Source organism: Mobula birostris, chromosome 21, assembly GCF_030028105.1.
Source record: "Mobula birostris isolate sMobBir1 chromosome 21, sMobBir1.hap1, whole genome shotgun sequence".
Lineage (NCBI taxonomy): Eukaryota > Metazoa > Chordata > Chondrichthyes > Myliobatiformes > Myliobatidae > Mobula > Mobula birostris.
The window spans coordinates 59,094,525-59,122,214 of NC_092390.1; the positions used below are offsets into that span (position 1 = coordinate 59,094,525).

Sequence of the window (27,690 nt, forward strand, 5' to 3'; positions counted from 1 at the left end):
CTACTATAGTTTCAGAATCAGAATTAGGTTTATCATTATCTTTGAAACTGTTCCTAAAACATTGATTGTGTGCCTTCAGGCTCCTGTACCTCCTCCTTGATGGTAGTATTGAGAATTGGGCATGTCCTGGCTGGTAGGTTTCCTTAATGATGGATGACACCTTTTTTGAAGCATCACCTTTTGAAGCTGTGTCTCTTTAGGTAGAAAATAGGCAGGTACATCTACATATGGAAAAATTACATGGAAGGTCATGTTTGACAAATCTTATTCAATTTTTTGATGAGGTTACTAAGAAAGTTGACGAGGGTAAAATGGTGGACATTGTCTATATGGACTTCAGTAAGGCCTTTGACAAGGTTCCACACGGAAGGTTAGTTAGGAAGGTTCAATCGTTAGGCATTAATATGGAAGTAGTAAAATGGATTCAGCAGTGGCTAGATGGGAGATGCCAGAGAGTAGTGGTGGATAACTGTGTGTCAGATTGGAGGACGGTGTGTAGCGGTGTGCCTCAGGGATCTGTACTGGGTCCAATGTTGTTTGTCATAAATATTAATGATCTGGATGATGGGGCGGTAAATTGGATTAGTAAGTAGGCAGATGATACTAAGATAGATGGTGTTGTGGATGATGAGGTAGGTTTTCAAAACTTGCAGAGGGATTTAGGACAGTTAGAAGAGTGGGCTGAAAGATGGCAGATGGAGTTTAATGCTGAAAAATGTGAGGTGCTACATTTTGGTAGAACTAATCAAAATAGGACATACATGGTAAATGGTAGGGCATTAAAGAATGCTGTAGAACAGAGGGATCTAGGAATAATGGTGCATAGTTCCCTGAAGATGGAATCTCATGTGGATAGGGTGGTGAAGAAAGCTTTTGGTTTGCTGGCCTTTATTAATCAGAGCATTGAGTATAGGAGTTGGAATGTAATGTTGAATTTGTATAAGGCATTGGTAAGGCCAAATCTGGAGTATTGTGTACAGTCTGGTCACCGAATTATAGGAAAGATGTCAATAAAATTGAGAGAGTACAGAGGAGGTTTACTATAATGTTGCCTGGGTTTCACCTCCTAAGTTACAGAGAAAGGTTGAACAAGTTAGGTCTTTATTCTTTGGAGTGTAGAAGGTTGAGGGGGGACCTGATAGAGGTGTTTAAAATTATGAGGGGGATTGATAGAGTTGACGTGGTTAGACTTTTTCCATTGTGAGTGGGGAAGATTCAAACAAGAGGACATGGGTTGAGAGTTAGAGGACAAAAGTTTAGGGGTAACATGAAGGAGAGCTTCTTTACTCAGACAGTGGTGGCTGTGTGGAATGAGCTTCCAGCAGAAGTGGTTGAGGCAGGTTCTATGTTGTCATTTAAAGTTAAATTGGATAGATATATGGACAGGAAAGGAATGGAGGTTTATAGGCTGAGTGCAGGTCGGTGGGACTAGGATAGGGTAAGAGTTCGGCACAGACTAGAAGGGCCAAGATGGCCTGTTTCCGTGCTGTACTTGTTATATGGTTACATTAAAAATAAACCCATCAAGAACTGTCAGCATTTCAAAGTAATTGAATTATATAAACTAACACTGTTGTAATGTTCCTTTAAAATTTGACTTGCTGCGGCTTTTTTTAAATTTGGGTTTGCTTCATTTAAAATTGGAATGGGTTTCAGACTTGTGGTTTTCCAAACTTATATCCAAGTGAATATTCCAAATTCTTAACCATTGTCACTAAAGATACTAGAGCTAGGATCCAAAGTTTAATGACAATCGAATGGTCTTAATAGATTTTGTTCAATGGAATTTCTTCTCTCGGAGTTGAGAATCATCAAAATTCTCTATCCCAGACTGTTGGCAAGATGGAGATTAATTGATAGATTTTTATAATCAGTAAATTATGGGAATTGGAAAGGAAAAGTATATCAACTATAATCCTTTTGGATGGCAGAACAGTCTAGTGGGGCCATATGGCTTATTTTTGCACTTGTGTGTGTTCCTATACTCTTAATCCAACAGTGTGTGCGTGGCCAAGTGGTTAAGGCGTTCTTCTAGTGACCTGAAGGTCGCTACCTCGAGCCTTAGCTGAGGCAGCGTGTTGTTCTTGAGCAAGGCACTTAACCACACATTGTTCTGCGATGACACCGGTGCCAAGCTGTATGGGTCCTAATACCCTTTCCTTGGACAACATTGGTGGCGTGGAGAGGGGAGACTTGCAGCGTGGGCAACTGCCGGTCTTCCATACAACCTCACCCAGGCCTGTGCTCTGGAAGCCTTCCAAGGCACAAATCCATGGTCTCAAGCGACTATAATCCCACTCCTTATTCTAAAGTGTCTGATAATATCTAGATCAATTTGATATTTATAATTTTATTGTTTAAGCGCAATAAAGTATGTAAACTTTGTTTCTTAAACAAACAGGACCAAAGAGTGGATGGAAAGATGGGAGCATTTTTGAAGCCACTTTCAATTCACCTCAGGGGATATTGATGAAGGATAATATCATCTATGTGGCAGATACTGAGAACCATGCAATAAGAAAGGTAAAATAAAAAAATATTTTAAAAATAATCCAGTACTGCTGGAACTCATGATAGTGTATGCTGTTTATTTTCTACAAAGTAATTTTGTTCATTTGTCTCATTTAAAGTCGGAGTCACACAACATGGAATTAGGCCCTTTGACCTAATTTGTCAATGCAGGCTGTGTTGCCAGGCAAGCTAATCCCATCTGCCCTCTGAACTATTATCCATGTATTTACCTAGATGCCTTTTAAATGTTGCTAATGTGCCAACTTAAACCACTATTTCTGGCAGCTCATTCTGAATGCACACCATCCATTGTGTGAAGAGGCTGCCCCTAATGTCCATTTTAAATCACTCACTTCTGACTTTAAATCTATGACCTCTTGTTTTTAAGCATTCCTATCTTGGGGAAAAAAGAACTATGTATTCTTACCATGTCTATGCCCCTGACTGATTTGCACACTTTTGTCTAGTCTCCTACGTTCCTGGGAATAAAGTCCTAGTTTACCAGTTGTGACTCAGGCCTCCAAGTCCAGTAAACATCCAGAGTGAGTCTTTTCTTTACTCCTTCTAGGTCAATGATGTCTTTGCTATAGTAAGGCTTAACTTAATATTAAGTTGCAAAAAGTTGTAAACTCAGCCAGCTCTTTCATTGGCACTGGTCTCCCCAGCATCCATGATATCTTAGAGTGATGCCTCATATTTTAAAGAATTTTTAAAATATTCTTTAAAAAAATCCCACAATTTTGTATAATATTCACATTAACTTTGTTTCAGAATTATTAAACCTGCCAAAAAATTTTACAATGAATTCAATTTGTTTTTATTTTTAGTTTAGACCACTTGTACGCAATTATGTTGGGAATTTGTGTCAGATTTTTTCAGTATCTGTCTCTTCCAGCCAAAGTGAACTATATCGTATTTCCCTACAACCCTGAAGGAGGCAATTCAGCCATTTGAGTTAGTGCCAGGTTCTAAAGGTATTGCCCTCTTACCTACATGCAATCTGTTTACTCACACTTGCCTGTCAGGTACCAACTGGTTTTCTTGCTGCTAGTTAACCTACCAGCACTTCTTTGGGATGTGGGACAAAATCAGCACCAAGAAGCCCATCATGATATAACCTGAAATCTGGATCTAGGTAAGAACTCTCACTCTGCTGCCCTGTGAGAGTCATTTTTTTGCTGGAGGATGGTTGAGGTTGGCTTAGTCTTGGCATCCTAGGCCCCTAAAGTGCCAAAGATCTTGGCCTCTTGTCCAACAGAACTGAATCCCAACTTGGCGTGAAACTTAAAAGAAATAAGGCCTGATATGTATTACAGGAAAACTTCTCGAATTTTCAGACGATTGGCTTGCTGGCAGGTGAAAATGAATGGGAATAAAGGGGGTTTTCTAATTGGCTGCCAGGGACTAGCTCTATAGGGATTGGTGTTCAGACCACTTTTTACATGTTGGGGTTGTCTACTGTATCAGGTGCTCCCAATGTGAACTTTTACATTGGGAAGACCTGACGTAGATTGGGGGATAGCTTTATGAGCACCTTTGCTCCATCCTAAACAAACAGGATTTCCTGATGACCAATCATTTTAATTGCAATTCACACTCCCATTCTGACACGTCAGTTCATGGCCTTCTCTACTACCACGATGAGGTCACCCTCAGGTTGGAGGAGCAACACCTTGTACTCCATCTAAGTAGCCTCCAACCTGATGGCAAGAAGATCGATATCTGTAATTTAAGGTAATTTTTCCACTTCCCTCTTCTTCCATTCCCCACTCTGGCTCCCCTCTTACCTTTTCTCTTCTCCTCACCTATCACCTCACCCTGGTGCCCCTCATTCTTCCCTTTCTCTCATAATCCACTCTCTTCAACTATTAGTTTCCTTCTTTTTCACCCCCTTTACCTTTTCCACCTATCAACTCCCAGCTTATCACTTCACTTCACCTCCATCTCCCCTATCCACCTGGCTTCACATATTGCTTTCTAGCTTGTACTCCTTCCCCTCACCCTACCTTCTTAACCTGGCTTCTGCCCCTTCCTTTCCAGACATGATGAAGGGTTTCAGCCTGAAACGTCCACTGTTTAATCCTTTCCATACATGCTGCCCAACCTGCTAAGCTCCTCCAGCATTTTGATTGTGTTACTATGCAGAAATGTCCCATTCCCACCAGTAGAGGATGCTTACAGGTCTACAGCAGGCAGCAACTCCAACCCATCCACCCTGCCAGTCTCTTGTTCATATGTATACAGGGTCACAGTAAGTTAGTTCATCAACTGAGGGGGGACCTGTACTGTAATAAGCACATGTTCTGTTATTGATACACTCTTACTTGAATGCCAGTTCAACCACTTGCCTTTAGTATCCTCACCGAGGTTCATTGAAACTAATGTTAGGTTCTGTCTAGGACTTTAAAAGAAAGTTAATTTCTCCATGATCAAGTTTCCCCAGGGGTGTCAAATCTCCCAAAGGGCATAGTCAAATGTGTCCATGTCTCTAGTTGTATGCAGACTCGTGAAAGAAATGTCTTTTGACTGGTACTATTTCCTCGTTTAGATTGACCTTATAACAGAAAAGGTGACCACTATAGCAGGAACTGGAGTTCAGGGAACGGACCAAGAAGGTGGCAAAACAGGAATGGAGCAGTCAGTTAGTTCACCGTGGGATCTAGCTTTTGGCTCTTTTGGTGAGATTGTTATTTCCTTACAAGCATATGCTACAGCAATAAATTATGAATAATATTTGTTTCTGAAGTTAGTTTCCAAGTAAATGTTGTCATCAGTAAATAAAATTGTTTTGTGTTTTATTGAATCGGTATATTTTAACATTTCAGTGAATCTCAGCTGTCACAAAGTGGATTTTATCGACTTTATATGTACAAATACTTGTCTTTTTTGATCTTGTTCAGTTTTTAACTAGGCAATTATCAGTTGTAACTTCTGGAGGTTCCCTTTTTCCCTTCATAAATTCAATATTTTCCTGGTTCCTTAACATAAGGAAAGTAGAATAAAGGAAAAAGAATGGTACTTATTGACAGAGATCTTGGAGTCCTCTTTGGCCACAGGCAAGATGTAAAAAAAACTGCAAAATGATCAGTAAGAAGAGTAACAAGGACAAACCCAGAAATTTTAGGCCAGAGAGCCTTGCATGAGAGGTAAGGAAACTAGCAGGGAAGATTCTAAGGGACAGAATTTGCTCACACTTAGAAAAGCATGGACTTATGAAAGAGAAATTGTTGACACGGGGTCAATTTTAACATTTAAGGGTAATTTGGACAGGTTTCATGGATGAGCGGCATATGGAGGGCTATGGTCCAGGTGCAGGTTGATGGAACTAGGCAGGTTAATGGTTCACACAGACCAGATGGGCCAAATGGCCTGTTTCTGTGCTGTAGTGTTCAATGATTCTATTTGGAGTTTCTGTGCAGTCTAATCACCACACTATAGAAAGGATATGGAGGATTTTGTGATAGTACTGAAGTTCACAAGGATTGAATCTATTAGTTATTGAGAGAGCTCCAACAAACGTGAATTGTTTTCTCTGGAGCACTGGAGACTGAAGAGGAATCAGATAAAAGTTTAAATTGAGTAGATGGATATATTAGGGTAGATAGAAGCACCTTCACAAACTTCCACAGTCCCTGATGGCCCTGTGATTTCAATCTTTGAGGCCAATGGACAGCACCTTCAGCAGGGTGAACCCATGGAAAACATCCAGTCCAGATGGGGTATCCAGCTGAGTACTAAAGATCTGTGCTGGTCAACTGGCTGGAGTGTTCACTGATACTTTTATCCTCTCACTTCTGCAGTCGAAGGTAACCAACTGCTTCAAGCAGGCTCCGATCATGCCAGTGCCTAAGAAAAACGTGGTAGCCCGCCTCAATGACTATCGTCCAGTAGCACTTGGATTCATAGTGATAAAGTGTTTTGAGAGGTTGGTGATGAAACTTACCAGCTCCTCTGAGAAGCAATTTGGATCCACTCCAGTTTGCCTACTGTCACAGTAGATGCCATTTCATTGGCTCTTCATTCAATCCTGGAACATCTGGACAGTGAAGACGCATACATTAGGATGCTTTTCATTGACTACAGCTTTGCATTCAACATTATCATCCACTCAAAACTAATCAATAAGCTCTAGGCCTCAATACTTCCTTGTGCAACTGGATCCTCGATTTTCTCATCTGCAAACCCCAGTCAGTTCAGATTGGCAACTTCTCCTCAACAATCACCATCAGCACATGTGTACCATAAGGACGTGTCTTTAGCCCTCTGCTCTTCTCGCTTTATACTTATAACTATGAGGCTAAGTGTAGTTCTAATACCATATTTAAGTTTGCTGACAATTCTACTGTCTTTGTCCAAATAAAAGGTGGGGACAAATCAGCATGTAGGAGGGAGACTGAAAATCTGGCTGAGTGGTACCACAACAACAACCCCTCACTCAGTGTGAACAAGATCAAGGAGCTGGTTATCGACTACAGGAGGAGGAAACCAGAGGCCCATGAGCTAGTCCTCATTGGGAAATCAGCGATGGAGAGGGTCAGCAATTTTAAATTTCTCAGTGTTAACATCTCAGTAGATCTGTCCTGGTTTCAGCATGTAAGTGCCAATACGAAGAAAACATGGCAACGCCTCTACCTTCTTAGAAGTTTGCCTAGATTTGACATGTCATCTAAAACTTTGATAAACTTCTATAGATGTGTGGTGGAGTGGATATTGACTGTTTGCATCACAGCATGGTGTGGAAATACCAAGGCCCTTGACTGGAAAAGCCTATAAAAAGTAGTGGATACAGCTCTGTCCATTTACAGGTAAAGTCCTTCCCACCATTGAGCACAGCTACATGGAGTGCTGTTGCAGGAAAGCATCATCCATCATCAAGGGCCTCCATCATCCAGACCATGCTCTCATCTCACTGCTGTCATCAGGAAGGAGGTACAGGAGCCTCAGGACCAACACCACCAGGTTCAGGAACAGTCACTACCCCTCAACCATCAGGGTCTTGAATCAGAGGGGATAACTTCACACAACTTCACTCACCTCAACACTGAACTGAACATAACCTATGAAGTTTCAAGGACTCTTCATCTCATGTTCTCAATATTTTTTTCTTTTCTTGATTTTTTTTTGTTTACACAGTTGGTTGCTTTTGCACAATGTTATTTGTCCATCTTATGTGAGGTCTTTCATTGATTCTATTATGTTTCTTGTATTTACTGTGAAAGCCCACAAGAAAATAAACTTCAGGGTTGCATATGATGACGTATATGTACTTTGATAATAAATTTACTTTGAATTTTTTTTCCCAGGGTTGAAATACCAAATGGTTATTATTTTTTCTCTCTATTATCATATATTGCACTGTACTGCTGCGGCAAAGTTAACAAATTTTATAACATAGGCCGATGATGTTAAACCTGATTCTGATTCTGAATAGTACAGTAGAAGATATAGCTTTAAGGTGAAAGGGGAAAAGTTTAAAGATATGCAGAGTAAAAGGTTTACACAGAGAGGTAGGTTCCTGGAATGCATCGCTGGGGCGATAGTAGAAATGGATATGATAATAGCATTTAAAAGGCATTTAGACAGATACCTGAACTGACAGGGAATACAGATTTATGGATCATGTGTGAGCAGATGAGATTAGTTTAACTCTTCATAGTCAATGTAGATGTGTTGGGCTGAAGAGCTCATTCCTGTGCTGTACTTTCCTGTAGTCTATCAAAGAAGAGGTACAAAAATAATTGGTAGAATATTAAACAAGAAAATGATTGTAAAACCCAGGATTGAAAGAGATTAGTAAATAATCTAGCACAGGAAAAACACAAATGTTCCTGTTGTTAATTAACGTCTTTATTTCAGCCAGGCTCCTGCATACCCAAACTAATGGCAAGCTATCATGTATATACAGTGCCTATAAACCTACAAAATAACTTGCAGCAGTACTTCTTGAGTCTCATTGTCATTTATTCACTGAAATCTGCCTTGCATAAACTACCTTTGCAGACCCCTGCTTATGGAATGGCTTTGTAGATTGCAAACTTCAAACAAGCAATAAAACCCGGAATATGACCAACACCAGTTAAGTAGTACACATACAAAACTCAAAACACAGAGCCTAAAAGCAGGTGTTTTCAAGAAAAAGTTGTTGCATTGTTCCTGATAATACTAACAAAACCTTTTAATTTCTATCTAATAAATTTAGGGGTAATTTCTAGAGACATGTTGATGACTAATAGCCAAGAGAGAATCTGTACTTTGGTACTTTTTATGAATAGAAAAGATTCCAGTGAATAAGGGATTACTTTTCTTGAATGAATGAAGTTAATGAGTTAATTAAAGATGCTGCCTGACCTGCTGAGTTCCTCCAGCATTTTGTGGATATTACTTTGGATTTCCAGCATCTGCAGACTTTCTCGAGTTAATTCCAGTACTTGTCAAAATCCAAATATTGTCAGATTTCTTTCCATTCTTTTTTATTTCTCTTTTATTTCTTTATTGCATTGTTTTGCGATCTATCAAAAGACTCCCTCTCATGTTTGCATTTGTATTGAGAGCAATGGATGTGAACAGCAATTTATTATGTGACAAGAGCTCTAGTCCATAGTGTATGGCAGTGTCAATCAAAAATATGAGAGAAAGCAGGAAGGGATGCAGGGTGGGGTTCTTCACTGATTTAGTTTGTGGAAAGTGGCTCTTGAATTGCTACCATTAGAGTGCATATTGTTAACTTTTGAAAGATTAGAATGGGAAATGCACAGAAATCAGTCTCCAGTAAAACTCATGTTCTACACCAGTCATGTTACTTTAAAGGTCTTAATTGCGTGTGAACAGGAACAAAGACGCCACAGAGTCAGGAAGACTGAATGTTTCCTTCTAGTTTATTATTTGTGACAGGCTTTTGGGTTTTACTTTTGAACACTAATTTATCTCTATATCTTGCATGCATGAGCATCAAGAAGTATTTGATATTTTGTTTGCATTGTTAAAGGAAGCATTTTCAAAGTGTTTGGAATGTGGGGTAATGAGGCTGATTTCGTAATTAATTCAGAAAAAGGCCAAGGCTTTATGTCAGAGATATCTAAATCTTAGAACATCAAAGCTGTAGTAACTTGGAGCAATTCTATTGGTTGAACATTTCTTGGTGTCTGAATGAGTCCCAATATGATATGAAAGAATGTAAAGCCGTGTTTTAATTTTGTTTACACTTTCTAAATAAGAACACACAGAATCTCTCAGGTTCAGAGTTTAAAATAATAGTCTGTGATCATAGAAGATTCTTGGAGAACCAGCCACCATCAAAAAAAATGAGAGCATATGGGAATCGCCTTTACAGGATGATAAGATGAAACCACATACGGTACATTTTAAGGTATTACAGAGCATAATCTAGCTAGCTTATTTTGCCTGGAGCTTGTCATGATCTCACATACATTGCAGGTTTACAGAATGGAAGATCTTTTCAATGTGAAAGGCCTCACCATGAGGGATCAAACCAGTACAAGAGAGAGTAGATTCATTTTTATTCAGTACTAATTTACTTCTCTAAATGAAAGTCTTTTTTTTGTCAAACTCCACTGCCAATATTGTTTAAAGCTGGCAATTCAGTCATAGGTCCATGTGTTTCAGGATGTGCCAACAGCATAAGTGCAATGTCACAAGCTGAATTATGCTGCCTTTATCTGCTTACTGAAATGGATGCACACTACAATATAGTTAGGATAGGCAGGCTTTTTTTGAAAATTCTCATCAAATCTGTTAGTATTTGTCAACTGCTCTGTAACAACTGAGCACAATTTCTGCATCTTCATATGCAGGAATGCAAGTACAGGGCCACAAAATTAAAGTCAGCTGTCTAGTGACTTATTTTCTGAATTGTGCTCCACTGTATAGGGAAATCTGAAACTACAGCAATTTCCTGTCATCTGCAATGGAGAATCTGTACCAACAACCTGTTCAGGATTGCATAGCTATCAATTTTAGTGGAAGGCAATAATTAAGGTAACTAATGTTTAACTTAGTTATTTAATTGTTTGGCTGTAATTAAATGTTTCTAAGTTCTTCAGGCGTTTTTAAATAATTTTTAAAGGATTGTTCAAAATTCAAAGTAAATTTATTATGTCACCATCTACAACCCCGAGATTAACTTTCTTGCAGGCAGACTCAATAAATCTATAGAATAATTGAGATTGTAATAGGTTTGTAATATTTCTGGACAGCAGAAATGTTGCAGTATTTTCACATGTTTGATGGTTTATTGCTATGCGAAGATACTTTATTGATCTCAAAGGAAATTACAGTGCCACAGTAGCATTACAAGTGGACAGATATACAAGTATCAGAAGTAAGAAAAATAAAAAACAAGTTACCTTAAAAATAGGATGTACAAGATTTACAAATCAAAAGTGCATTACAAGATTTACAGTTCACACTGATAACTTGGTAGTGCAAGAATTACTGTAATATTATACAGTAATAGGTGCATGTTCACACTGTCCAGATAAGAAGTGATGTATATTGTAAAGGTGTCCGTGATAGCAGAGTGTGGTAAACAGGCTTAATAACAGTCCAACAGGAGGAGGTTATCACTTCCCCACCTATAGGTTACTCATTATAGAGCGTAAAGGCCAAGGATAAGAATCTTTGGAGCAGTGCAGTTCTCTTAGTCTATTACTAAAGGTGCTCCTCTATTCGGCCAAGGTGCCATGTAGAGGGTGAGAAACATTGTTCAGAATTGCCAGGATTTTCTAGAGGGTACTTTGTTCTACCAAGCCTCCCGTATGTCCAGTTTGACTCCTGTAACAGAGCCAGCCTTTCTAATCAGTTTATTGAGCCTGTTAGCATTACTTGTGTTGATGCCATTGCCCCAGCCCACCACTGCATGAAAGATTGTACTGGCAACTACAGATTGGTAGAACATGTGAAGGAGAGGTCTGCATACTCCAAAGGACCTCATTCTCCTCAGGAAGTAGAGGCAACTCTGGTTCTTCTTGCACACAACCTCTGTGTTGGTGCTCTACTCAAGTCTGTCATTCAGGTGCAACCCCAGCTATCTGTTGGTCCTCACCACATCCATGACCTCACCGTCAATAGTAACAGGCTTGGTCTTCCGAAAGTCCATCACCATCTCCTTTGTCTTACTGATGTTGAGCTGCAGATGATTCAGCTTGCACCATTCGATAAAGTCCTCCCCCAGGGCCCTGTATTCATCCTCCAGTCCTCCTTTTATACACCCAATTATTGCCGAGTCATCGGAGAATTTCTGCAGATGACATGACTCGGTGTCATGGTTAACTGTTCAAAGCTTATTTAGTTATTATGAATGGGGTTTGTTCTGCGTTCATGCATGGCTTTGAGTTATTTCACAATTCAAAGTAAAGGCACAGGTCTTTACTGGCACCAGATTGCACCAAATTGCAAGTTAGAGATGAAAGAACCATCAAACAAGAATAAATTCTCTTTGTGCATTGGCAAGAAATATTGACAATTTGCCTTTTACCACAAATTACATGTCAATTTAGACACTAGCAAAAATACTGTCCCAAAGCTAAGGAGACTGCTTCTCTCTAGGTAAGGGGTGCCCAATCTTTTTTATGCCATGGATCCATACCATTAACTGAGGGGTCCATTGACCCCAGGTTGGGAACCCCTGCTCTAGGTGGTACAGTCTCAGTCTGAAAGGAACTATGGTTACCTCAGGTGTTGGAAAGGCAGTCAATGATGAGAGCTGCCCTCATGCATTTGTGATCCAGATTACAGATGATGTTTCAACAATGAGGGAAATGCCCACTTTTGCCCAAATTGTGCAGACTCCAATGTGCTTCTGCTCTTGGTCAGACATGGGACATTTAATTGAAACACCTTGACTGCATTTAACTAATTATGTTACTTCTAAACCCAATTGGCTGCACCAGTGATGATTTGATGTGTCATATTAAAGGGGATAAATATTTATGCAATCAATTATTTTGTGTTTTATATCTCTAATTAATTTAGATCATTTTGTTTTCACTTTAACGCAAGAGGTTTTTTTTCTGTTGGTCAGTCTCAAAAAAGCCAAATTAAATCCACTGTGATTCAATGTTGTAAAACAGTAAAAGAAAATGAAAACTTCTGGGGGGGGGGGGGTGCAAATACTTTTTATAAGCACTGTATTTAAGGTTATGCAATATTCCGAATTAATTTCATTACATTTGTTCTAAGCAGTGCCAAAACCAGTATTTATAGCTGACATTACTTAACCATGTCTAATGCAATTCAGAATTCTCTCTCCAAGTGTAACAGAAGTATGAAACCTGGGAGATCTTTCCACAGAACAAAGGGAAGGTACATGATTGTGGCACGTTCTAGCCATTACAGATTGCTATAAATACGCTAGCAGAATATGGCAAAAAGTACACCATCCCTACCATCATGTTGATTGAAGGATGTGCATGACATTTATATGTGACCAAGGTGCACTGCCACATTTATTTTCATAACAATTTGTAAATTATTGATGTGGTAAATTCATCAAAGAATCAGCTATTAATTCTTTAGATTCTGATTAGAATATGGCTGTGGGACATTGGAAAATATTGATAATTATGAGTAATACTACAGAAAACTCCTTTTTTCTCAACAGACACTGAAACAGCTAATATGGAAAATTAATAATAGAGTAAACTGTCCAGTGGTAGGAAAATTGGTAATGTGAGGACACATATTGAAAAGAACCAGAAGCTTTACAAGCAAAACATCTTTGAATGTTTATGATCTGGAAAACACAACTTGAAAGGGTGATGGAAGTAGATTCAGTGATTACTTTCAGAAAGAAATTAGCTAAATACTTGAAAGGGAGAGATTTGCAGAGCTAGAGAAAAGAGTGCAGAGAGTGACTAATAGAATCACTTGCAAAATCCAGTAAAGGCACAGTTAGTTGAATGTCTTTTGTGCTGTTTCAATCAATAATTATAATATTTCCATCTTATAATTTAATTGGAAATGTGATTTCTTTACTTAAGAATCAAAACAGGCAAAGTCTAATGCCACATCTGCACATAACTTGCTATTCACAAGTACAAGCTGTAGCAGAACTATTCTATTCCTACAGCAGAACCCGAGCTATGAGACACCTGCAATGTACAGGGACGTCCTCAGGATCCAGCAAAAAAAATTCTTCCCATTTCCATTTTGAGATCTTGGTTCTTGGCCTCCTCTACTGTCATGATGAGGCTATTCTCAGGCTGGAGGAGCAACACCTCACATTCCGTCTAGGTAGCCTCCAACCTGTTGCATGAACATCGATTTCTCCAACTTCCATAATTTTTCCCCTCCCTCTTCCATCTTCTACATTTCCTCACTCTGGCCTTTTATCTTCTTTCCTCACCTGCCTGTCCCCTCCCCTGAGGTGCCCCTCCTCCTTCCTTTACTCCCACGATCCACTCTCCTCCCCCATCAGATTCCTTCTTCTCCAGCCCTTTTACCTTTTCCACCTGTCACCTCCCTGCTTCTCACTTCAATCCCCTCCCCCACTCACCTGGCCTTGCCTATCACCTTCTAGCTTGTCCTCCACCCCATCCCCCCCACCCCCACCATCTTATTCCAGCATCTTCCCCCTACCTTTCTAGGCCTGATGAAAGGTCTTGACCTGAAAAGTTCTCTATTCATTTCTACAGATACTGCTTGACCTGCTGAGTTCCTCTAGCATTATTTGTGTGTTGCTCTGTAGATTTCCTTAGTTTTAGGCTGAGAAATATCCCTGTCAAACCAGTGCCACATTAACCTGACACAAGTATAGTGGGTTCATCGAAATGTATTGCAGAAATCAATTGCCACAAGGATAAGCGAAGCAGTTTATTTGTTGTAATTTATAGCTTCAATGTGTTTTTAAACATAAATTTTAACTGGTAGCACTGCGGGTGGAACTTCATAGGTTGTCAAAGTTATTCTGTCAGTGCTGCCACTTGCTATTTGTGCTACGTTGATAAGCAAAAAGCCAGGCTCTCAGCAGAAAACTGCATGGACCACACCAGAAGAGGCAAGCTGACTTATGTTCTCAGGGCAACAAAAGATTTTCCACAGCATGTTTGGAACTGCAAGCAAATTTATTACAGCTTTCAAAAGCAGGAAGCATTACTACTAATTTGTAGTAAAAATGTTGCTTAATCAACAAATATATTTAGCTGACTAAATGTGTGATAAACATTTACAAATCCAAATTAGTTTAATGTTCATCTAATGTTCATCAGAAAAGCTTCTTGATACGTTTTAAAGAGCTTTACTAGTTGTCTGAGCACCTTCATGGAAATGCAAGATCTGTATGGTGGGATAATAAACAAAACCTCTCATTCCACACAAGATATGCCTCAGAGCTGAGCACTGATTCGTAATAACATTACTGGAATGTATAAGAAGAAGAAATGTTACTCCTCTCTGCGCCTTGTGGCGCATCGGGCAGCAACCTTACCATTTCTTTAGCATTTGTCTGTTTTTCATGAGGCCGAGTTGCTAGCTCGACGCTTACCCCAGCACAGATAGAAAGTGTGCAAGGAGCTGGCCAGATTCGAACCCAGGCCCACTCACCTTGAAGTCTGGTGCGGGTGTCACTACACCACTGGCTGGCTAAGAAGAGAAAAGTAGGAGTGAAAAATGTTGACTTAAAAAGGATCATTACAGGGTAGCAAAGACTTCCTCTTAGTTAGATATCTTATATTCCAGTTACATTCAGATGGTCTTCATTTCCTTAAATTCTTAAATCATTTCATGAACATTTACCACTTGTTTACACAAGGAATATATCAGACAGCAGGATACTGTGGAAATCTGGACATTTCTGCACTACAAATAAAGCTTTATTGACTATTTTAAAATTAGTAAATCAGCATTATGAAAAAAAATCTGGGGGTTGTTCAGATTATCCACAGTGATGTCACAACAATGCTTGATATTTATGTTCTTGAAAAATGAGATAGTACAAGTTGTACATCTCTATTCTTTCACTGGTAGATCTGTATTCTTGCACTTTGGGCTACCACTGCAATACTTAATTATTTGATTTCAACCCATTTTAAGATAAGCAGCTTTAATGGGATGCTTTGTGCTTGAGATATTTACTCAATATGTCACGAGTAACAAAAACCGTTGTCCTTTGCATTTTTCTTGAAACACTTGATTATAGGATCATCTGAAACAAGTGTTCTGTAAGTGCTTATTTTATAGTTTGAAGATTAAACTTAATATAATCTAATCATCATGATGTTTATTAAACCAATAAATAGTCCAAAATCAACCTTGTATATGCTTGATTGGCTAATGAGGAGCTGTTTAGCCATTGTCACTTAGCACTGTTTACAGAGATAACGGCAAATCTAGTGTAGGAAGTGTTCTCATTTAATTTTCATGCAGATATTGGGTCTGACTCTTGATGTGAAGCACACTGATTTCATGGTTGAACTGTAAGCACTGAAACAGGTTGATATTATATTTAGTTTCCTAAATCTCTCATTTATTATTTTAAAAGTTCAGTTGAGTTAGGTAATAATTTTTCATTAACTGTGATAAATAGGAACAAAACTTGAACTGACTTAATCAAAGGTACTTTTGCTTGCAGAATAGACAAACATACTTTGGAATTAGCAATGTAAAATAACTTGACTAATGGTTTATCAATTAAAATATTCCCTGATCACTCCCCATTTTGCTAAACTCTTATGTTTTTCTCTCTTGTGGGGTATAGGCTTTCACTGTGAGTGCAAAACTCAGCACATCAGCAAGGTGTAGACTCTCTTCTAACACATGTGATGTTAACAACAGCTTGTGATATTGTGTGCTTTACATACCTCATCTTTGTAAATTCTGAAATTGAACATTTGAACATTCCCTTATAGAAACTAAAATACTAATCACAGCATACTCTGCTTGCATTTATAATTGTTTCTCCTCACAGTGCATTTCTTTCATTGAGTTTTGGCACATACACCAGGAGATTCACTGGGGATTTCAAAAGAAGGTTTTACCCGTTAAACTTTGTTACTTTAGCGATCATCAAATTGTTTTAGTGATTAAGCCTGTACAATATATTAACATGGGAGAATTACTTTAATAAAAGCTAAAATACTGAATTTAGTAGGAATTATTTTGTAAGCGTAGTATTTTGGAGAATAGCCACGAGCGATAGCTTTTAATTTAATTTTTCAGAATATACTGTATATACAGTAGATAGTTCACCTTTACAATTCTTGGAGTGTTGTATTTGATGCATTTCTTTGTGGGAACCCCTGCTCAAAGTATTACTTATTTGCATTAGTGTGTGATTGTTTTCCTCTTGAAAATAATATAATTTTGCTATTGCTTATGTTCTATCAGATAATAGTTTTGTTTACAACATAATACAGCAAGAGACGAATAGTGGTGTATCAGTAGCTCTGCTACCTTATGGATAGTTACCTGATTTAATTCCTGATCTTGGGCATTGTCTGTGTGGAGTTTGCGTTCTTTTCTCCCATGTCCGTACAGGTTTCCACCAGATGATCAGGTTTCTTTTGCATCCCAAAGATGTGCTGGTAAATTAACTAGCTCCTGTAAATTAACACTTACAGCAGGTAAGTAATAAAAGAAGAGTTGATGGTTGTTGTTGGAAAGTAAGTTGTAGGGCTACAAGGAAGTAGAAATAGGGTGATGAGACTATAGGATAGCTTTGCTAGCATCTGCATGGACCCTATGGGTAAATGGCCACTTTCTAAATACTGTAAATGTGATCAACAGTGCAGGGAAGCACAGTGGTAGAGCTTCTGCCATACACCTTGAAAAACCCAGGTTCAGTTGTGGCTGTATGGAGTTTGCATGTTCTTCCTAAGTTCCTATGCGTTTCCCTCCAGTGTACCAAGTGTAGTCCAATTGCTACCTACATTCCAAACGTGCATATTGCTAATTCACCGCTGTAAATTGCCTTTAGTGTGTTGATGAGTGTTAGAATTTGTGGGGGAGTTGCTGGTAATGCAGAAGAAAATAAGGAGTTAATGTAAAATATGTGCTTGATATTTGACAAAGACTTGGTGAGCCAAGAGCCTATTTTGTGCTCAATGGTTCTATGAAAGAACTATTGAATGTAAGAACTTGCACAAATTCCATGTGGGGATGGTTTTCGGGAAGACTTCAAATCAGAATCAATACAATAACTTTAAAAAAAAACTATTCAGCATGTTTAAGGGGAATCCGAGGGAAAAACTTTTCACTCAGAGGGTGAAGTGGAGTGAGCAGACAGAGGAAATTGAAGATACAGGTTCAATTGTAATATTTAAGAGAAGTCTGAATAGGTACTTGGATGGGAAGCATTGGCGGGATATGGTACAGAATAGGCAGAAGATCAGGTCAGGATGGACTAGACAGGCCAAGGGGTTTGTTTCTGTGCTCTGTGATGTGTTGTTAAGAATTCAAAGTCCTGTAGTGACAATGCTATTGTCTTTCAGAAAACAATAAGCATACTTGCATTTGTTTTCTCTAGAAAAAAATCAGAATGATAACCTAATTAAGATCTTTAGTATTATGAAAATATAGTCAAAGGCAATATAGCATCTATAGGGATGTGGTAAGCTGGAGACTGTCAATGTAACATAGATATTATGAAATCAAATGGACAATTCAGAAGAACCTTCACTTAGAGAGGTGAGAATGTAGAATACACTTCCCTGAGGAATGGTAGAAACAATTGGTAAAGGTGCATTTCAGGGCAAGCCACATAGGTATATGAAAGACCTGGAAAATGATGTCACACTGATAGAAATGGGTTGGAAGGTTGCGCAAAACCCTAAGTGGAGCATTGGTTAGGCCAAAGGACTATTTTCTGTGATGTACTTTTGTGTAAATCTGTCACCTCAGGTGGATACACAAAATTCATTTGCACTATTCTTGAAGAAAAGCAATCAAGCTCTCACTGGTATCCCAGCCAAAATTTACATTTAATCAATTTTAATAAATGAGATGCAGTTAAAATATATTTTAAATGCAAATCTATCTTTTGTATAACATTTTCATATAGCTACCTTGCTATGGTGCATCTGCATTCTAGTTAATTATGTGAGTAGAAATTAATCTCTTGCTGATACCCTCATCTATGGCTTTTTTTACATTCAGACTTAATTCACTGACCTACCTTATATGCCATTCAGTTAAGCAGTGTCTTAATTTTAGCATATCAAATCATTTATTACTCATAATATGTAATCTTTTCCATTCTCATTCAGAATATCTGTTGAAATTCAGGTTCCCTGCTATTGTTTATTCACTTCATCTATGCAGTTGCAGCTGGAGGCCAGTGATCTTGAATTCATACTTAGACATGCCCATCTCTCTCTCTCTCTCTCTCTCATACACCCTTTAAACTTGTTCTTCTAAGTCAGGGGTTTCCAACTGGGGTCCATGGATCCCTTGGTTAATGGTAGGGGCCATGGCATAAAAAAGATTGGAACCCCTGTTCTAAAGCTTCTAGTTATCTCTCCTATTATGTGTTTTGGTGCCATTTTTTGTTCGTTTGGTAGTGCTTCAATAAAATGCTTTTAAAGACACTTGCTTCTTTAAAGACACTGCATAGAGAGAGATTATTTCAACCACTAGAATAACCACTACATGCTATTTGCTTGCACAAATTATTTTTAGGATAAACAGGAAGTCTTTCATTTCATCAGTTTATACTGGACTTAAATTAAGGATAGTGCTTGATTCTAGATTTTCTATAAACATGTTGAAGATGACTGATCTGAATATCATTGGTAAAATATAAAAGTATTCAGCATTAGCTGTATAACTTATGGTTTTAAAGTTTCAAAAATCAGATTCTCTTAATATATAACCAATATATTGGAAAATATGTTTATGGAGCAATGGCAGATTTGGGTGGCACTTAAATTAGAAAATCATATCAGAAATTAGATGTTACTAGATCTTTGGATAGTAAGGGAATCAGGGGTTGTGTCATTAGTTAAGAAAAGAGAGCTGATGTGAAAGTTCAGCCGTGATCCTGTTGAATGGTGGAGCAGGTATGAGACCAAGTGGCCAACCACTGTTTCTTCTACTTGCCATAAGATCATTGTGCACAGCTCCTAGAACAATGATGCGATGATCCAGATTCAGTGTTACATCGATGGAATTTACATGTTCTCCCCAGGTGAACTTGCTCCCATACTCCAAAGACATGTAGGTTGGTTACTCAATTGACTATCAGAAATTACTCATAGTGTGTGGAGATGAGTGGTAGAATCTGGGGGTGGGGTGGGGGAGTTGGTAGGAACTTGGAGAGAATAAATAAAAGAGTTGGTGTGTGGTCAGTGATTATTGGCATGAAATCAGTGGGCCAAAATTGTGGTATTCCATTCTGTCTGATTTTGTTACTCAGATGACTGAAGATTGTGCGAAATGGAATAGACTGAGAACACATCTAACAGCTCAAAATGGTTATCACCTCCCATAGATGTGAGCAATAGCAGAAATGTACACCACCACAATCAGCAATGTTGCAACACAACATGTCTCTCACTCTTCCGTTACAATCAAAGGGATTGACCTGGGTTCAGTGAAGAGTGCGAGTCAGAAACAGAACCATACCAGTGTTCATGACCATGTTCATTTGGAATGGCGGAGTAAATAATATATCTTCACTTCCCTGTGAGGATTCCAGAGTCAGAAAAGGCAGGCATTGGCCAATTTTGTTGCTCAATGAGCAATGAATACGGCACAGGCTTTAGGGAAAGCAGAACATTTATCCTGGTTCTAGTACTATTGATGATTATAGTTATTTCTCGATCATAGGTTCCTCCTCCAAGTTGCACATCATCCTTACCTTGAAACGTATCACCATTCATTATCACCAGGCCTAAGTGCTGGAATTCTCTCCCAATCTATACTGTGGGAATATATTGACGAGATGGATTATAGCACTCCAACTATTAAAGTCATCACCACTTTCTTGATTTTTAGATAATAAATGGAGATCTTGCAAGTAAAGACAATCTTCCTTCAAATTAATTAATTAAATATATTTATATGAAATGGAGATATAAGGAGAATAAGGCTGTGCTGCCAATAAACCTGCTTTTTCATTCAATAAGATCAAGGCTGAATATCTGCGTAATTCTACTGCCGCAGGTTATCCCATTTCTCTTCTTGTAATATTTAAGTTATTTTGATTTCAGACTTGAATAATCTTGTGCATCACTGGACTAACTGTTCCAAAGATTCACAATGAATCTAAATAATAACACTCTCGTTGAGGTACAAGACAATCAGTCTGGACAATCTAGACAATTTCTAGACAATCTAGACATTGTGTTTTATACTTTTCCCAATCTTTTAATTCTTCTACATCCAGGTGATGCGAAAGACAATGTTCTGTTTATTGCCATGGCGGGCACTCATCAGGTATGGGTCATTTTTTTAGAAGATGGAAAACTTCCAAGGGGAGCGTAAGTAATTGAAGATAATTTTTCATTAATTCCTCTGTCACCCTGCAGTGGTATTAAACTGAGTTAACTTCCATAACAGTCAATTGTAGTTTAAAATTAACCAATCGGCATAGATATTTGTGTTCATTGCATGGTAGTTCTCTCTCAAGTGGTATTTGCATGCTTTTTATAGAAGCTGCAAGGTTTAAATTCCATTGCACACTGGATGATGATGTGGATGGAACTCCGAATACTCCAAGAATGCTCTGTTAGGTAGTGATAATTAGTTTCAGTTTTTCTTTGTGTTATTTATTCTTCTGTCCACACTAAATTGTTCATTAATGAAAACCCTGCAGCAGTTTGACAAGCATTGTAATTAATAGAAGCAGTACAATTTTAAATTGAGTATTTAAAATAATGTTGATTAATGAAGTGGTACAAAAATGATTCCGCTCAGGAATATGACAATCCACTTGATTAATTATGGGGCCCCTGTATTCATATTTTGTTGCCTTTATGTGTTACCTCAAATAAAATGCTTGAAGCCAATCTTAAATGAATACTTTTTGTAGTTAAAAAAAGAACTCTGCCATGGAATAGTTTTAGCTAGAGCATTTCAGCTATTAGGAATGGTTTAATTGGTGGGGCTGTCTATTTATATCTGTTAAATATCAGTAAATGTAAATAGGGCTTCACAATGGAAACAATCTAATGGAAACAATCCGCAGCTTAAACTAGCCGCCGTTATTTGCTCCAGGAATGAACTGAAACTGTGTCTGCGTTAGTTAAATTTCCCTGTGTACAGTACATATAAATTTTTAGCTTTGATTTTACTTTGCAAGGCAAGTTCCCCATCTACTCCCATTATGACAAAAGCTTTAATTCTCTATCCACAGATACTGTCTAACCTGCTGAGTGCTTTCAGCATCTTCTGTTCTTATTATTGCTGAAAGTACAAGTTGATTGTGCAATAAGGGAATATACAGTGGCATGCAAAAGTTTGGGCACCCCAGTCAAAATTTCTGTTACTGCAAATAGCTAACCGAGTAAAAGATGAACTGATTTCCAAAAGGCATAAGTTAAAGATGACACATTTCTTTAATATTTATAGCAAGAAAACTTCTTTATTTCCATCTTTTACAGTTTCAAAATAACAAAAAAGGAAAAGGGCTCGAAGCAAATGTTTGGGCACCTTGCATGGCAGTACTTAGTAACACCCCCTTTGGCAAGTATCACAGCTTGTAAATGCTTTTTGTAGCCAGCTAAGAGTCTTTCAATTCTTGTTTGGGGGATTTTCGCCCATTCTTCCTTGCAAAAGGCTTCTAGTTCTGTGAGATTCTTGGGCCGTCTTGCATGCACTGCTCTTTTGAAGTCTATCTGCAGATTCTTGATGATGTTTAGATCAGGAGACTGTGAGGACCATGGCAAAACCTTCAGCTTGTGCCTCTTGAGGTAGTCCATTGTGGATTTTGAGGTGTGTTTAGGTTCATTATCCTGTTGTAGAAGCCATCCTCTTTTCATCTTCGGCTTTTTTACAGACGATGTGATGTTTGCTTCCAGAATTTGCTGGTATTTAATTGAATTCATTCTTCCCTCTACCAAATGTTCCCCGTGCCACTGGCTGCAACAGAAGCTCAAAGCATGATTGATCCACCATCTTGCTTAACAATCGGAGAGGGGTTCTTTTCATGAAATTCTGCACCCTTTTTTCTCTAAACATACTTTTGCTCATTGTGGCCAAAAAGTTCTATTGAAAAGGTTCAAAGGAACATCTAAACACGCCTGATGCATTTTGGAACAAGTCCTGTGGACTGATGAAGTTCAAATACAAAAAGCGTTTACAAGCTATGATACTTGCTAAAGGGGGTGTTACTAAGTACTGCCATGCAGGGTGCCTGAACTTTTGCATGCCACTGTAGGCATTTGGAACCTAAGCTGACCAGTTAGATTGAACGATTGTGAAATTATCAGTACATAGACTGAGAAAGGAGCATAAGCTACAGTGACTGAGTTTGACATAAAGTCAGGTACAGAACAAGAAGGAAAATCAGAATGGATTAGAGAGGAAATGATCAGTGGAGATCACTTTTAAATATTATTTTAAAATGACCAACAGCAGTTAATACATACGGGCATTCAGAGCAACACACACAAAATGCTGGAGGAACTCAGCAGGTCAGGCAACATCTATGGAAATAAAATAGATGTTTCAAGTCAAGAAGGGTCCAATGCCAAAATAAGAAAATGGAGGGAAGGGAAGGAGGACAAGCTAGGTGAAGCCAGGTGGGCGGGGGGGGGAGGGGTTGAAATGAGAGGCTGGGAGGTGCTCATGCCGAAGGTAAAGGACTGGAGAAGAATAATTCAGATAGGAGAATGGACCAAAGGAGAAAGGGAAGAAGGACAGGCACCAGGAGAAGGTGATAGGTAAGTGAGGAACAGAAGTGAGAGGCTATTGAAGAAGAAGGAAGGGGAGGGGAAAATTTACTGGAAGTTGGAGAAATCAATGTTCATGCCTTCAGGTTTATTCATTTCCAAAGATGCTGCCCGACCTGCTGAATTCCTTCAGCATTTTGTGTGTGTTGCTCTGGATTTCCAGCATCTGCAGAATCTCGTGTGTTAAAGTTATTCAGACTTTCATTTCGCAGATACTGGAAATCCAGAGCAACTCATTTGGTTAACGCTCTGGAGTACATCCAGATTTCCATTTGTTGTAGCTGTTTCAAGGCTTGCAGTAATTACCACTATCACATTGTTAAAGATACTCACTAGAATTGTCAGGGCTTTCTCTGATGTAAATGTAGGAACTTTATGCCATTCATTGCTGTTAATGGTAAGGCAAGCAACATTTCTGTAGCAAACAAGAAAACAGCAAAACTCAGAGGACCCATATATTCAATGCCAACCTGAATTCCTGCATCATTATGCATAAATAACACATAGCAGCATTACTTCAAAGGTGTTTAGTAGCAAATTCCTGGCATAGGCATAAAAACATTTTAGGCCATCAGAAATGTATGAAATTATGAATAGTACCAGGACACTGTCTGTTCAGAAACACGCTAATCAGTATCAATTGTCTCGATTCGGGAATTACTTGCAGATTGCTTTTTTCAATTTATTCAGTTTATCTTAACTAGAGGAAATTTCTGGTGAAACATCTGTATCTGCTTTGTAATTATTTAGTGCCTTCCACCCCAAATGCTTATAGAGTACTTTGAAAAGTAGTCACTTTTAGAAAGTACGTACTGCAACCAATTTAACTCAGCAAGCTTTTCTGGTAATGTAATAATGAACAGATATTTCATGAAAATTGTTATTTTCATGATAATTAAAAGGCTAAATTTTTCCAAGTCTCTGGGAATAATTCCTCAATTATATCCTTCAGTATAATCCCTTATCTTATTTTTTTCTTAATTTAATCATTGTATGGGATCTAGTTCAGACTGGCAAGTGAACATTTATTCCCCATCTCATCTGAAAAGATTACCCAACCTTTCGCTCATCTGAGAAGATAAATGGAGCTTTTCTTTAAAATCTCAGCTGAAAGGGAATGTCTCTTGGCAATACAGTTAGCCTCTGTTCTACACCACCTAAATCTTTGTGCCAAGGTCTTGAAGGTTTCATCAACCTTAAGACTTCTGACTCAAAGGCAATAATATGATCAATTGGGAATTATATCAAAGTTAATTAATCCAGTTATTTAAGAAGTTGCTGTTTGAATTTATCCCTAGAGATAGCCAATTACATAATATTCACTGATTAGCATTAAGGCCTCAGATTCAAAACAATTGAACATAGTATATTAAAATTCAAAATTCAAAAGAAAAAATTAAGGATTTATTCCAAGGTAGGAACTGGGAAATTTCAGTGCAGCTCCTCTGTATTCCTGTGAGCCACCAGGGAGTCCAAACCAAAAATAAAATCTAAAAGCAGCCACATATCTCTCTGGCTGCTGCCAGTCTGCCTAGAAACATTCCAGGGAGTGTCAAAATCTTGCTTAACGCATCTTCCAAAATAGTGATGCATATTACGTGGAAGAAGTAAATTGCTATGTTGCTCTCTGGGAATAGGTTCCAATTATTTATTAAGAGAAAATGTTGTTCATAAACAAGAGAAAGTCTGCAGATACTGGAAATCCAAACAACAGACAAATGCTGGAGGAACTCAGCAGGCCAGGCAGTATCCATGGGAATGAATAAACAGTCGACCTTTCAGCAGAGACCCTTCATCAGAACTGGAAAGGAAAGGGAAAAAAGCCAGTAGGGGAGGGGAAGGCAGATAGCTAGAAGGTGATAGGTGAAGCAGATGGGTAGAAAGATAAAGGGCTGGAGATGAAAGAATCTGATGGGAGAGGAGCGTGGACCATAGGAGAAAGGGAAGGAGAAACGGACCCAGGGGGAGGTGGTAGATAGGTGAGAAGAGGTAAGAGGCCAGAGTGAGGAATAGAAGAGGGGAAAGTAGGGGGTGGGGAAATGGTGTTTATAACTTGAATTGGACCATATACAGTATTTATAATTGTTAGAACTATTGATTTAGTTCAAATATTGCAGTATTTTGTATAACGGTTTACCTACATAGCTTCGTAGAAAATACTAATATATTTTTCATTGTTTCTTTAACTAAACACATCTAATATGATTTAATGCAGCTGGAATTGTTATATTTATTTATGCATGTATTAATTTACTTGTGTCTCCTAGTGAGTACAAGAAAGGAACTTGCATTCGTTTTGCTGGAAGTGGTAATGAGGAAAATAGAAACAATTCTTACCCTCATAAAGCAGGATTTGCTCAGCCATCGGGCTTGTCTGTAGCTCCTGGGGAACTCAATTGTCTTTATGTCGCAGACAGTGAGAGCAGCACAATACGTTCTGTATCATTAAAGGATGGTGCTGTTAAAAACCTGGTGGGAGGAGAAAGGGATCCTCTGGTAAGTTTAATATTTTGAAGTGAGGTTTATACAGTGTAAACATTGTGCATTAAATTATGAAGCAACTATTTTAAGACTGTTGGTTGAAGAATATTATATTTTGGCTTATCACCAGAGAATTACAATGATTAGTTCAGTGGCTATAATGGATAGCTGCTGGAGTTAGAAAATAAAATATTTTGCTACATTTCTTGTTATATTGCTACTATTAGTTTAATTGTACGGGAAGAAATTCATGGCATATGAGGAGAGTGCAGGAAAATTGTATTGATCTAAAAGATCACTCATTATTATTGAATTGCAAACCAAGCACAAGCGGACAGAATGGCCTACTCCTATATCTTAGTTCTAATTCCCATAGAGTAAGTCTAATTTTCTGTTTATTCCATTTTTTAAAAATTTGCTGGTTAAAGTACTACTTATAACATTAAAAGGCTGTATAATTCTGAGCAAAATATTTTCTTAAAGCTGGATTTAGTAATCAGAATTACTGTAAATTCAGCAGTAACTAAGCCAGTGGCAGTGTTAAATGAACACCAAGTGTAGTTTCGCCCATGTGACATTGAGAATCTGGGAACTTTATACTGTACATGCTGTGCGAGACTAAAGCTGCATTTGGAGTGTATGTTTGAAATTTGAGATTTACTGTTATCAAATGACTGGTTCAAAATGGAGTCTCATGATAATACAGTCTGTTGGAGCACGGATTATGCCACACATAAACTTGACAAAGAATGTTAACTACACAGTTTACCAAACACGAAGTAATTTTTATTCAATAAATTTGCAAGCTTTTGAGGGAAAAGATTAATTGCTGGAGACAACTATTCTGGATATGCTGGAAAACTGAGATTTCACATTGACCACTGCAAAACGTGACAGGTGCTATGGCATCTGTGGTAGAATGGTTTGTCAGTAAGCATATTGGTGAGTGTCCAATGTGACAGGAATGGAGTTTTTGATGTGTGCCATTACCAGCCGTTCAATGCACTTCATGATGATTGGCATTAGCGCCACCTTTAAGAGTAACAAAGTGTCTGAAATCATTTGAAGAATTGTGTATTTATTTCCTGAATCCTTCAAAGGAATGGCTATCTAGGTCCGCAAACAACAGGAATTCTGCAGATGATGGAAATTCAAGCAACACACATAAAAGTTGCTGGTGAATGCAGCAGGCCAGGCAGCATCTCTAGGAAGAGGTACAGTCGACATTTCAGGCCGAGACCCTTCGTCAGCACTAACTGAAGGAAGAGTGAGTAAGGGATTTGAAAGTTGGAGGGAGAGGGGGAGATCCAAAATGATAGGAGAAGACAGGAGGGGGAGGGATAGAGCCAAGAGCTGGACAGGTGATAGGCAAAAGGGGACACGAGAGGATCATGGGACAGGAGGTCCGGGAAGAAAGACAAGGGGGGGGTGGGGGACCCAGAGGATGGGCAAGAGGTATAGTCAGAGGGACAGAGGGAGAAAAAGGAGAGTGAGGGAAAGAATGTGTGTATAAAAATAAGTAACAGATGGGGTACGAGGCCCTCTGAATATACCCCTTGCCCATCCTCTGGGTTCCCCCCGCCCCCCTTGTCTTTCTTCCCGGACCTCCTGTCCCATGATCCTCTCGTATCCCTTTTGCCTATCACCTGTCCAGCTCTTGGCTCCATCCCTCCCCCTCCTGTCTTCTCCTATCATTTTGGATCTCCCCCCTCCCTCCAACTTTCAAATCTCTAACTCACTCTTCCTTCAGTTAGTCCTGACGAAGGGTCTCGGCCTGAAACGTTGACTGTACCTCTTCCTAGAGATGCTGCCTGGCCTGCTGCGTTCACCAGCAACTTTGATGTGTGTTGCTTGG

The 27,690-nt window shown here is 38.7% G+C and overlaps 1 protein-coding gene and 1 long non-coding RNA gene across 2 annotated transcripts in view; one reads left to right on the top strand and one right to left on the bottom strand.

The window, feature by feature from the left end:
- LOC140185825 (uncharacterized) overlaps positions 1-23,766 on the bottom strand; it is a 32,270-nt gene extending 8,504 nt beyond the window's left edge. Inside the window, exons 1-5 of the long non-coding RNA XR_011882735.1 lie at positions 23,688-23,766; positions 16,933-17,064; positions 15,070-15,108; positions 11,590-11,767; positions 6,455-6,547 (exon numbers count right to left, since the gene is read on the bottom strand). This is a non-coding gene — a long non-coding RNA (uncharacterized lncRNA). The remainder of the gene's footprint in view (positions 1-6,454; positions 6,548-11,589; positions 11,768-15,069; positions 15,109-16,932; positions 17,065-23,687) is intronic.
- nhlrc2 (NHL repeat containing 2) overlaps positions 1-27,690 on the top strand; it is a 92,624-nt gene that overhangs the window by 42,459 nt on the left and 22,475 nt on the right. The window contains exons 4-7 of the mRNA XM_072239575.1: positions 2,402-2,523; positions 5,060-5,189; positions 20,849-20,942; positions 25,622-25,850. Of these exons, the coding sequence (XP_072095676.1) occupies positions 2,402-2,523; positions 5,060-5,189; positions 20,849-20,942; positions 25,622-25,850 (575 nt within the window). The remainder of the gene's footprint in view (positions 1-2,401; positions 2,524-5,059; positions 5,190-20,848; positions 20,943-25,621; positions 25,851-27,690) is intronic.